This window comes from Protomyctophum bolini (assembly GCF_963924005.1).
Source record: "Protomyctophum bolini genome assembly, chromosome: 19".
In the NCBI taxonomy this organism is placed as follows: Eukaryota; Metazoa; Chordata; class Actinopteri; order Myctophiformes; family Myctophidae; genus Protomyctophum; species Protomyctophum bolini.
In genome coordinates this window covers 12300044-12313478 of record NC_137880.1, presented here as the reverse complement: position 1 = coordinate 12313478, position 13435 = coordinate 12300044, and the positions used below count along the sequence as shown (strand labels likewise).

General features: G+C 41.1%; 2 protein-coding genes and 1 long non-coding RNA gene across 3 annotated transcripts; 1 reads left to right on the top strand and 2 right to left on the bottom strand.

Moving 5' to 3' along the window:
• Positions 1 to 1399: 1399 nt before the first annotated feature.
• On the bottom strand, positions 1400 to 2808 carry LOC308334562 (complement C1q-like protein 3; the record flags this gene model as incomplete). The annotated part of the gene is made up of 4 exons (XM_080791360.1): positions 1400 to 1686; positions 1970 to 2098; positions 2237 to 2308; positions 2700 to 2808. The coding sequence occupies 4 exons, from the start codon at positions 2806 to 2808 to the stop codon at positions 1400 to 1402; spliced, it is 597 nt and encodes a 198-aa protein (XP_080647486.1).
• Positions 2809 to 6230: 3422 nt separating this feature from the next.
• Positions 6231 to 7899, top strand: LOC308333850 (5'-3' exoribonuclease 2-like; the record flags this gene model as incomplete). Its single annotated transcript, XM_080790357.1, has 3 exons — positions 6231 to 6368; positions 7302 to 7376; positions 7762 to 7899. The coding sequence occupies exons 1-3, from the start codon at positions 6330 to 6332 to the stop codon at positions 7897 to 7899; spliced, it is 252 nt and encodes an 83-aa protein (XP_080646483.1). The 5' UTR covers positions 6231 to 6329.
• A 184-nt stretch (positions 7900 to 8083) lies between these two features.
• LOC308333851 lies at positions 8084 to 12854 on the bottom strand. The gene is made up of 5 exons (XR_013965828.1): positions 12745 to 12854; positions 10098 to 10207; positions 9282 to 9371; positions 8699 to 8730; positions 8084 to 8194 (listed from the first exon to the last, which is right to left on the bottom strand). It is a non-coding gene; the product is annotated as an uncharacterized lncRNA (long non-coding RNA).
• Between the last annotated feature and the right edge of the window lie 581 nt (positions 12855 to 13435).

Genomic DNA, 13435 nt, shown 5'->3' with positions numbered 1-13435 from the left:
TGCTGCAGGCCCGCTCCCCAAAATGTCAAAATATGTTGTTCCAGGGAACCCCAGAACTAAAGAATTGACTTACAAAAGTTTGCTTAAAAATATATATATCCGAAGATTTCATTTTATTTTTCAAAAATAGCAGATCTAGTACTGATCTCACAGCACTCGGTTAATAGATTACCTAATCACAGGAAAGCATCTGGTTTCTAATTATGGTAAATTGACAGGATCAAAGACAGACCCTTGTAGAAATTCTCTACCTACAAGTTGAGCTACCCAGACATTATGTGTTTCTTACCCTTATTGTAAAGTTATTTGCACATAATACAACAACCCTGTCCTATTTTCATGGACTTGTACACAGTGTTGTCCAACTGTACAAATATTAATAGATATTTTTGTGGTCATTACAATTTGAAAACTACATGTTTTTTTACAGATGGGAAACTATTTTATGCAAAGGCAAAAGGCCCAGCAAGAGTCCTCTGTGGACCAGAAGAGGCAAAGGCCACCTTTGAGAGATTCCACAGCAGCCCTTCTGAAGGGCATTGTGGAATCGTTAAGGAGGGATGCCATCAGCCAGTGTTTTTACTGGCCTAACATGACATTGACTTTGTAATTGTAATTTACTGACACGTAAATAGGACGTAAACCAATTTACGGCTGTGCCTGAAATGCCCACATATTTCATATTTCATATTTCAACAGGCAGTTTAAGAGTGTTGCATGGTGTCAAATGCTACTAATCTAGGAGAACTAGGACAAAGCAGTTTCCTGAGTCCGTAGCTATAGTAGAAGGTCGTAGATCACCTTCAAAGGGTTGTCTCCGGTTGGTAGAAAGAAACTGTAGTTCTTAGAAAGAAACTGTAGTTCTTAGAAATAAACGGTAGTTTGGATATTGGTCTGAAATTGCTCAGTGCAGAGGTTAGGTTTTTTAAGGAGGGGGGAGACTAATGCAGTTTTGAAAAAGGGAGGAACAGATCCATGTATGTCCGTTTTGGGTATGAACAGCTGCAATACTGCCGGGTGACCTAAAGTGGCACTGTTGAGCAGCCACTCATACTGAGCACAAAGGGCCACTCACACTGAGCACCACAACTATAACAATAAAACTGTACCGTACAGTACAGTACAGATGCCACACTCTTGTATGATGAAGCATGGCATTCATTTATTCAAATACAATATATAAAAAGTTAAAGAATTGAGATACAATTAAGGCTGTTGCCTGACAGCAGCAATATACAATATATAATCATGAAACAAAAAATAAACAGACAAAAGTGCATTTCAATTAGTTTATTCACCAAATGAACATCAGGGAACTCTTTAGCAATGCTACCAGTAGCAATATAGAATAAACCAAAACGACACTCGACTGTATAGCAACGGTACCAGTATAGCAGTGTTACATGGAATAGACCAGAACACCAGTCCATATGCTGATATTGTTGAAGTCGTCATAGAGCCTGTTCATGGCGGGTAAACGCATGTAAACTCTATCGCTGGCCTCCAGCTCTACGATCATTCCGTTAGAGATGGATTCGGTGAATCCATGATTGTTGTATCCCCAGTTGGTCAGGAGAATGTTCTCGTTCCTGAACATCTGGACGACCACACGCTCGGCCGGGAATCCCCAGACGGCTGCAGTGAACCGGAAGTGATAGGCTCCTTTCACTGGTGCTGTGAAGATACCTATGAGAAGACATTGCATACACACAGTTGGTGATTTATTCACATTATCACTCCAAAGAGTAGACTCTGAACATGTCTGATATATTGTGGCAGAGACCTACAACAATTATTTAGTAAAAATAATACATTTTAAAATAGGCCCTAGTTCAAATAGCCGTGTATGACATATCATACACACGCATGCATGACGCGCACACACATGCACACACACAGCAGACTAGATTTGATACTTTTACTTAAGTAAAATGTGTGAGTACTTCTTTCTTCTGTCACTGCCACCCACCTGTAGATGGATCGTATGCGTAGCCGATGTTAGTGTGGACTCTCTTGAAGACCAGAGTGGTGTCAGAAATAAATGGACCCACTTGCTTATCATCACTCAGACCAGCAGAGAAGGCCACCTGTGGTGTGTCTGTCAACACAAAGGAGGGAGGGAGAGAGAGAGAGAGAGAGATAGAGAGATAGATAGATAGATTGATTTTCAATGGATACCTGGGAGATATATTGCTTAACAACATCAATATTTAATCTTCTTTATAAGTATACTCACTGGACAGTTCTTTCACTGCATTCTCACTGGCATTGAGCCTGGTTTCTAGGATGAACATCTCATCGAGATGGGCTGAAAGCAACACATTTACATTAAATCAATCATAGAGATACACTTATACTGTATGTTGGTTTGTTTACTGTTGAGTGAGAAAACAATGATGCACATTGAGCTAATCGTCTTTAAGTACATTTTGAATTCCGGACTTTTACTAGTAACAAAGTATTTCTATATTGCAGTATTCATACTTTTACTTAAGTAAAAAAAAACAATGTGAGTACTTTTTCCACCATATTATGATTGTATGTTGGTTTGTTTACTGTTGAAGGAGAAAACAATGCTGCACATTAAGCTAATCATGTACCAGGGGGACTCCCAGCATAGCTGATGTTCAAGCTTCCTTGGCACAAAAATGGTTTGAGAATGCATGTGTAGGCTTTAAAATAAAAATCTAAAAGCTCACCTGCATGTTGTGCTTCCAATTTGCCCACTCTCACCTCCAGGGTGTCCTCAGTTTCCTGTGCTCTTGTGGCAGCCAGACAGAACAGGATCAGAAGCCAAGCGCCCGTCATGGTGAAGTCTGGATGTCTGACTGTTCTTTCTCTGAAGACACCAATGCCTTGTGTTTTATCTGGACAGGGGGCGGGGCACTACATGTTCAGACTTAACACTGATTGGTTTCTTCCTTCAGGGGGGAGTGACAGGTACATCGCCATCCGCATCCGGGGGCCTTACTGGGTTACAGTAAGTGTATATGTATTTTTATTTATTCATTCATTTTAATAAGTAACTATAGCAACTAAGAGGTCAAATCATTGTAGTGGAGTGAAACATGACAATAAAATCGTTAATTACCCTCTACTTAAGTTATTAACTAGCTGCTAACAGCAGATCTGGGAACCCATCGGCCTGTCCCCTCTGGCGCAGCTCCGATTCTGTTCTTGAGAGATTACTAACATCCTAACAGTATCTTCAGCTGGCTTTAAATAATTAAGAAGAGTGACCAGATTCCAACAATAAACCAAAGTATGCCTACATGTGTTCGTACATGTCAGGGTTATCACTGTGTTGGATGCTTGTGGCGGACATTTCTGTCAAACTTCCTTTTTGCCACGGACAAACAAAAATAACCAGACAAAAATATTACCAGAAACACATAAAGAGCCAGCCCTGAATGACCATAACAGGTCTGAGTGTAAAAATGGTTCAAAAGGTTGGCTCTAAATGTTCTCTCAGAGTTAAAGGGGGTCCTAGCAAATAAAATGTTTGAGAACCACTAGTACTAGTGGACTCATAATGTGCCATAGTGTGTCGTAGTAAATCAGTGAATATACACATTCTAATGAAAACCATGAAGTAATTGTGTGTGTGTGTGTGTGTGTGTGTGTGTGTGTGTGTGTGTGTGTGTGTGTGTGTGTGCGTGTGTGTGTGTGTGTGTGTGTGTGTGTGTGTGGGTGTGTGTGTGTGTGTGTGTGTGTGTGCGTGTGTGTGTGTGTGTGTGTGTGTGTGTGCGTGCGCCGTGGGTTCAAAGGTTAGTGTTGAGCACATCATCAGTGCTGATTAGTGTAACTGGGTAAACCTGTTGATATAATGTTGCTCAAGCGTGTAATCAGCTGCTGAGCTGCTATCTTACAATACATATCAAGGCTTTGTCCTTTCAGGGTCAGATGTCAACTAACTGTTTCAGCATTTCAATTTTGAGGTAGGCCTATTTGTACTTTATGTGAGTATTTCCAATTTCCAATACTTTTACATCGACTCCTCTACATCTCGGATCCAAATATTGTACTTTTAATCCACTGCAATGTAGATTTTAAAACATTGTATTAACCACTTCAGCCCGAATACATTCCCGCCATTTGAAAATAGACGCATTGTGAGCTTGTGTAGTCTATTGAGTATTGATAATAGTGGGTGTATACCAGGCAGGTTATAAAAAAAAGAGAGCGTCCAGGCGTGTCCTGTAGTTCTAAGTTTATTCAGGACATCAATGAGTACCAAATCATGACTTCAGCATGCTACATTCTGAACGTATCTCTGACAAGAAGCATCTCCAACCAGAAACCTCTCAGAGCTGAATTCGGCTACCTCCTAAAAAGAAGAAGCAGCCCAGTGCGGAGGAAACATGACAATTTATATACATGGGCAAGTGCACGCACATGCACTAAAATGCACGTGGTGTAATAATAATAGTAATAATACATTCTATTTATAAGGCGCCTTTCAGGGCACCCAAGGTCGCCGTACAGGTGTGTGTGTGTGTGTGTGTGTGTGTGTGTGTGTGTGTGTGTGTGTGTGTGTGTGTGTGTGTGTGTGTGTGTGACCATTAACAATACGTAACCAAGGACGTAAATAAGGACGGTCTCAAGATAATATAATATATTACGATGGTAGTCACATCCATTGATAACTTTCCCTGGGAACCACATGACCTGTACGACCTCAGGCCTGCAGAACTGTGGGTGCACATCAGTATTTAAAGTCTAGACTATATGTTTTCTTCGATGGCATATAGTATACCATAAGCATTACCTTGTGTGCAGCCATACTTAACCTTGTACTTAACATTATGCTGAGGGTGTAATACATCTGTGTGCAGTAAGAATGTATATTTGTGACACGGCATAAAGACATGTTGCTTGTTGCCTATACATCACATCAGAGCAGGCCTATTTGTCTCAACAAAGGGAAGGAGAAAAGGGTTGTCTCAGAGCCTTGCTCAGGCTATCTGGAGTTCTACATGATAGACTACATAATATTAAGTGTACTATGTGTATATGGGGTAACAATATGAATATACTACACTTGTAGATCTGCTATTTTCAAAAGATGTGTATATACATCTTAATATACAATTGCGGATCGGCTGATCACTGCTAACATTTCGGTTCACAATCATACTGTATGCTCAACTCATAGACCGTGACGCAACTGCTCTGCGTCGGCTCTGACGTCGCTCACTTCAACTCTGCGTTGTAGTGAGCGGCGTAAAACATAGTGGCTGGTAAAACATTGACCAAGAAATGGTTTTCAAAATTGACGATCTACAAGCTAGATGGCTATTTTCAATGAATGTCTTCCCCCCCCACCCCCCACCCAATCCTCCAATTACACTTAACTCTACTGCTGGTTTCTACCATCTTCAGGAGGGTACCTGCCACCCCAGGAGATAAAGGAGAGGTTTGACAGCAACTGCATCACTCCAGTAAGTTGGACAAAAAGATTTAGTTCTTGGGGCTTTTTATTCCTTTATTGATAGTAACAGACAGACAACCGTCTGGGCAGCCTAGGTGCCCAGGCGGTTGAGCTAACTGTCCGTGGCAACTAACGTTTTTAGCGTTTGTCGTAGCGGTCTGATAAGTAAAGCACCATTCTGTCGTGACTTAAGTAGTTGCATGGCGAATAATTGGTGTGGTGTAATGGTATAGATTTCTGATGTCTTTTTATTGACGAGCATGAACATATATTTGTATATATCTATCAAAAGGATTAAAGCCTCAAGTTTATAATTTGTTTTAGAGCACAGATGCCAGCGTTTCCTTATTCCTAACTTGTCAAACAAAAGGTTTTTTATGATTATTCAACAGAACAGTTCATGGTGAATTTCAGTATCTTGACATCATTTTGTGTGTATGTCTCTCTAGGGAACAGAGTTCATGGACAACCTCGCGAATTGTCTTCGCTACTACTGCGCAGACAGACTGAGCAATGACCCAGGATGGCGTAACCTCACACCTTACACATACACTGCCTAACACAAGTTTCCCGAGATTGATTGATGGTCTTTCTCTGCCTAACCCGAGTTACCTGACTTGGTTTTAGTTCAATTTCCTGAAAAGTAACGACTTTGGCGATACAAGTGTCAAGCTGACCATGCACGCACACACACACACCATACAAAGGAGGTATATTGGTGGAAACTAGCACCCCATTTAACTTATTTTGTTTCTAATGTCCATTCTGTCCTTTTCTATTTAATCAGCTGATCTGATCATGCTGGGCCTGGCTACTCACGAGCCGAACTTCACCATCATCAGAGAGGAGTTTAAACCCAACCAGCCTCGGCCCTGTCCTCTGTGTAATCAGATGGGTCATGAGCTCAAAGACTGTGGCCCGGGAGAAACAAGGAGAGGTGATTATTATGTTTTTATTTATCCAAGGGAGGTTTGCTGAACATGAATGCTTTTTTTCAGCATCGCCCTGGCTGCTTCACAATCACACACACACACACACACACACACACACGCTTTCAAACCTGAGTACTGGCCAGTATATATCCACAGTCCTTATGTAGTGTTGTTACCAATATTATACCAGTATAGGAAGAGCTGCCTAAAATGCTGGTAACGCTACAAGTATCGGTGAGTATGCCATTCCGGTATCATGTAATTTATCACATGATATGGTGTCATTTACAGTCATAAATTATTTTGATTGAATGCTTCAGTTGATTTTGCACTACTGATTTATATTTACTGTACTATCTGATCGGTATTCGGTATTGACCAATTGGAATCGGTATATCAGTATACCTCTAAATGGTTAAGTGTGCATTTAGAGTGTGCATTACATTCCCTCATTCACACACATTCATACACCGATGCCGGAGGAAACCATGCAAGGCACTAACCTGCACATAAGGAGCAATTAGGGGTTCAGAGTCTTGCTCAAGGACACTTTGAAACTAACTATGGGGGAGCCAGGGATCGAACTGGGAACCTTGCGGTTCCCATCCGGTCACTCTACCCCTGAGCCACTGCCGCCCCCCCCCCCCTAGTCTTAAGCTGTTGGCCCATGAGCCCCTAGCAGGTGATTGAGGTTCAGTGCCTTGCTCAAGGGAATCGAACTGGGAACCCACAAGCATGCTTCTCTAACCTTTTGGCTTCTGCTGCCCCAACCCCAGATCTAGATGTAGAGCGAGAGAGCTTACACATTCTATATTACATTTTGTTCTGATATTTTATTAAAGCATTATTCTTTAAGATCCCACAAGCAACAAACAAACATGTCATGCTCTTCAGTGGATCCTCTCTCTGACCTTGTCCTTTACTGTTCATTATTCCAGCACGACCAGTTTGCAGACACCATGCCAGTATCTGAACAGGAGTTCATCTTCATCAGGCTGTGTGTTTTGCGCGAGGTATGGAAGACGCACACACGGAGCACACTTCCACCCTAGCGTCCCTATTGTGAAGTGGGATAGTCTGCACCATGAGTGCTTTGAGACGAATATTTTGCACATGCATGCAGTGAATGGCAAATCACATCAAGTTTAACGTTGTTTAATGCAATCAGATAGACTTTTGTGTTTGTATATGGGCTGTCAAGGCCAGACACTCTGGAGGTGCTCTCGCATAACTTCCGGGTATGATGATGATGCCATGCGCATACCCTCTTTACTTTTGCACTATTACTCCAATAATACAATTTGAATAGAGGACATTGTGGTATTGCTTATTGTTAAGTAAAAATAAAACGGTAGTACTTTTATTCTACCACTGATGTTCACTCTTTCCCTTGTGCAGTATCTGGAGAAAGAGTTGACCATGGCCAGCCTGCCGTTCCCCTTCGACTTTGAGAGGAGTGTTGATGACTGGGTGTTCATGTGCTTCTTCGTCGGCAACGACTTCCTCCCTCACTTGCCGTCCTTGGAGATCAGGTGAGTCGGAGTTGGGTTTTCAATTTCAACCCATTGCGATCTTCGGATTTGGAAGACATTTGTAGAATTGTCCCAACCGTTTTCTGTGGTTATGTTTCTCAAACTTTTTCATATCGAGGACCCCCAAATGTCAAGATATTTTTGTTCCAGGGACACCCAAAAGCATTCGCTTTAAATGTTTAAATGTTTAAATATTATAATAAAATAAAACACAAACAAACAAAGACAACAGGTCCTCCCCGATGCACGTCCCACTGGAATGAGACCCCCATGCAGGCAGACCAAAGGAGGGATCATATCTGGAACATACATGGATGTGTGATTAGACATAGAGATAAAAGACATGCATGTGTTATTACAGGGGTTCTCTACATTTTTGGTTGGGCACCCCCGGTAATGCTTTGGCCATGTCTCGCGACCCCCGTCCCAGGCCGTCCCCCTCCCCACCCCCAGTACAAATCAACCGCTACAATAACCTTAATATAATAGAAAATACACCATAAATAAATACTGAGGGAAGTTTATGCATGTACTATGTGTACTATGTAAAGGCTTAATTTCCATTTTCCAGCCATTAATTTTTTCCCCAAAATAATGTGGCGAGCCCCCGTGTTATTAGACACTAAAATGAAAGGATGAGCAACGGATGGTCAGAAACCAACCTAAACATTTTAGTTAGAATATGGCCTTACAAACATAGAAATGCCTTGCAGTGCAGTGAATTTATAGAACGTCATTCAGTGAAGCTGGACTTCGACTGCCCAGAACCCAAAATATCTGCCGTGGCATTCGTTCTTGCTTACCTACTGGCACTCACTGGTCAACCTCCATGTCCCTGAAGGGAGGACAATGAAACATGTATAAATACATAGGCAGGATTATGTAGCATCTGTTTTATTCTGGTTAGGTTGTTTTAATCTGGATCTCGATGGCCTCTAGTATGGGTCAGTTGGACTGAATTATGTTAACTCAGGAGAGTGACATGCATGATGCAACTGAGTCCGCTTGGATTGTATCCTACCAACTCTCTCTATTGCTTCGCCATGACTGTTCAGCTAAACAACTGATCTAATGCTTGTAAACATGTAAACATCTAAAGACATATTCCATGTTTAACAGCATCAAGCATATCTGATTTCAATGTGCAATATTATGAAGGCTTTTGATTATTACCGGTATTTAAAAGCTTACATTACTTTTATAATCACTAGTTGAGGTATACCATGCACGCACACACACATGAACGCAACACACACACGCGCGCGCACACACACACACACACACACACACACACACACACACACACACACACACACACACACACACACACACACACACACACACACACACACACACACACACACTCTTTGACAGGATGACACTCACTCTGTGGCTAAATGATGACTAGTATCTGGGGGATCCACCTCCATCGCAGTGTCTTGTTGTCCACGAGGGAACTGGAATGCTCTCACTGAGCTAAAATACATGAACACACAACACCATCACCTTTACAGTTCAGTCAGACAACTCAAGGAGGATGTAATATATATATTTATTGAATATAAGATAATCAATGCAATATATTTATTATGGTTTGGCGATGTATTGGATCTGCTTTTTAGGTACGGGTCAAGCGCATCAGTCCCGACCATAGGGACTCCGAATCCCCCGTACCTAAAACAGTAGATCCAAAACGACAGGTGGTAGCTGGGGTGGAGGTGGGTGAGCACGCACTTGTATACAGCAGCGCACAGTATACAATAAAGCATTTAGCAAGTAAGCAAGCAGAATGAGCGCAAGTTGTATGACAGCAGCACGCTGATACAGCAGCAGTGGGCAAACAAGAAGGCAGAGGAATGCAAACCTCTGGTTCAAGTAGCCGGTATGAGAGATGGGGTGAGCTGTGATTGGCTGAGTGAATCATGTGGATGATGCTGTGGTGGCCCAATTAACGGCCGGCGCGCTGACTGAGGTTCCCTGACTGAACTTGCTCTGCGCATGTCTACGACAGGCGCAAATGCTCATGACAATAAATGAACCAACTCCTAGTGCAATACACTGTATAGTTGTGTTGGTTCGATTTGTTGGCTCGATTGTTTTGTGTTGTGTTTCAAAACATGTTAAATTACTTTTTTCTTCCCTTAATAAGTACCGTACATACTGTAATTGCAAAACATGGTACGATGGTACAAATGTACTGACCTTAGATTGCCTTGTCCATTGACAAAGGTTCTCAGCGATGCATTTGTCTTCACCTCATACACCACCACTCCAGGAACTCCAGATTGATTGTCAACACATTGGACTGAGATCTGCAGAAACATGTTGTTTATATTAATCCATGTGGTCATGTTAATATCTACTTTACTTCCATACATCTTTATTTGTAACTTATGGCCTGTATAGGCCTTATCAGTGAAATAATGTCAATTATGTTTTAAGCTCAACAGAAGTGCCCTATCATCTGGCATTAAGTGTGTGCATTAATATTAATTAATTAATTAATAACACACACACACACACACACACACACACACACACACACACACACACACACACACACACACACACACACACACACACTTAATTGCATCCAAAATAGCTATGTCTAAACAACAGAATATTATTCTATTCTACAGGTTGGTTTGAATCAATCCATTGCTATATGCGATTCTCTGAGGGTGCCGCGATCACTTGTGCATGAGTCAGTGGGCCCTCCGAGAGGTGTATACCACACGGCCATATTATGTAACAAATGTTGCTGACTTTGTAATTTCACTCCATTGGTGCAGAATCATCTACATCTGCATCCTTATGCGTTTTTATTCTGTTACACATTGTCACCACAAACAATACCATCGGCAATGCCATCCGGAAGCAGCACAGGCTCGACAACAATACAATCACTTGACTCTGCTACCCTAAAGACAGTACATATGAAAACGTCCTACAATAAGTATCAAGTAGGCTACTATACTGTAACTAAATGTTTATTATTGGGGCTAATAATATCAAATATTTAGTTACAAGCTAACTTCATACAGTACCAGAAGTTCTGTGGCCGCCATTTTTGTTATATTTCCTGTTTGTACCGCATGCGCAAAACGTATACTGTACCATGCACCCCCCCAACACACACGCATGCCCATGGTTCGCAAACATTTTAGCTCTAGAAGCTTTAGAACATATAAAATTACAATAATGACTACATTTAGGAAACAAGAAATAATGGTTATTCACCCGTGATGACCCACAAAACATATTTGAATATTATAACCACACCTGGGGGTATTAGAGTAATGTTTGTTAACGCCATAGACGAATCCAAAACAAAACAGAAGAAATCACGTCACGTCATCTTTAAGCCAGATGATGTCGCTAGTCCACCATATCGAGGCACCATCTTATAATCATTGTCAAGTATACTACTGTACGTGTTCAAACTGTTCATAATTATAAATGACAACCTAATGGTGAAGTTCTTTAGTGTGCAACTTGGATCAAATCAAATCAAACTTTATTTCTATAGCACATTTCTAACGACCAAGGTCGAACCAAAGTGCTTCACATTACAGAGCATATAACAACATACAGGCAGAAAGATTGTTGTGTTCAGACGCATTTTCATCTATCTTCACATTTGTGGAATATTCATCCTTTGGAAGTTAGACAGATCACTAAATTAAGACTCACTTCTACAGAACTGGATATTGTATCTGCACTTTACCTGTACTTTACTTTTTGCTGTAACTTGTAACGTAACTCTTTACATTAATTTTCCCATTCAGTAACACCATTACAGTTACTGTGTTTTCAATGGGTGAGTTAGTATAGTTACCCATGTTACGTAATGTAATCCAAAAGAACCGTCTCCTTCTCCTGCCAGTGCAGTCATGTAAACTGACATGGTGCATGGTAACATAGAGTAATTACTTTAGGCCTGTCTGTACTGGGCATCAGTATTATATCTATATCATTAGACTGGATATTGTCTGTGATTTGGGATACAATTGGCATAAGTGTTCTATTCCTGTTTTTTAGAGTAGATCTTAAATTTAAAAAAAAACTGGACCAGTGACATTAGGGAATATTTTTTCCTTGAAAACAATGTGTCTGAATTGTAAAATCATATTTTTTTTTAATAAAGTAAAGTAAAGTAAAGTAACAACTAGTAACTAGTTACTTACTTACTTACAACAGGAAAAAGCCCTGGATGGAGTCTACACAAGAATGCTTCGAATGGCACTACAGTAGGTGCCACATGGACGGACGTACCGCATCAGAAACCTCTCTATGGGGACCTACCACGGGTCATGGACAGTCAGAGAGAGAAGGATGAGGCTGGCAGGGCACTGCATCAGGCACCCAGAACTTGAGGCAAGTAAATTGACTCTATGGGAGCCAACCCAGTGCAAAGCCAGGAGGGGACAGAAGCGTACCATATATGTAGACATGCTGTGGTGCGACAGCTTGGCTAACAACACTGCAGAGCTCAAGAACCTGATGTTGGATAGGAATTTGTGGAGGGCAGCGATCCAGGAATCCCCAGTTGGTGTTGGCTAGACCTCAAATAGTTACTTTTTCAGACTAGTAATTATAACTATAACTAATTACTTTTTAAAAGTAACTTGAACAACACTGGCTGTATTATAATGTATTCTTATTCTTATTATACTACTCACTTTCACTCCACTACATTTCAAAGACAAATATTGTACATTTGAATCCATATTCCTAGGAAGGCTGTCATTACATGTTTTATACATATATTTGTTTTTTTTTCCCCCTCTTTTCTTCTCTTTCCTCTCTTCTTGTCTATAACAACAAACAAACGTACCTATTTACTTACCTATATTTCATCAATAAGAATGTTGGTGCTTTCGTCCATCCATATCTGAGATAGTGTCCATCATATCTTGGATTGATGTCTGTCAACACATTTCGCCACAAACACCCAGACCTACCAGACATACCACGGTTACCTTTGGTATAGGGATCAGAATCACGCGCTATGAGTTGCACTTCCTCAGTTATGACTGACTCAGCCCAGTTTGGGACATTTGACTTGACTTTACCCTCTGTTGTGCAATGCATATTGACTTTAGATGTTCTAACTTTGTGGATATTTGATTTAGGAAAACAGAAGATCTACACGTTATGGATTAGGTAATTTTAGCAAACAAAGCTGCTCAAATAAATGCATGTTCAGGGCATATTTCTTGATGTGTTTGATTTGATTTGTCGTTGTAAGGATACAATTGTGAAATTCTGGAGTTTTCATTTCTATAGTGGATTCCTGACTGTTTCCCTTTTTCCAGTTTCACTTGTTAGTTGGGTTGTTTACAGCAGTTTCGTGATCGCGGAGAGCAAAATAAATGCGATGAGGTCAGCACATTTGTGGCTTTAGAGGGCCAAGAGATAGTCACATCTCCCACATGCACTTCAGCACATTTCAACTCAGACGGCTAGTGAATCACAAGACAGGGGAGGTGGGACCTGGAGAGAGAGAGAGGGGGGGGGGGGGTGGAATACTGGACAAC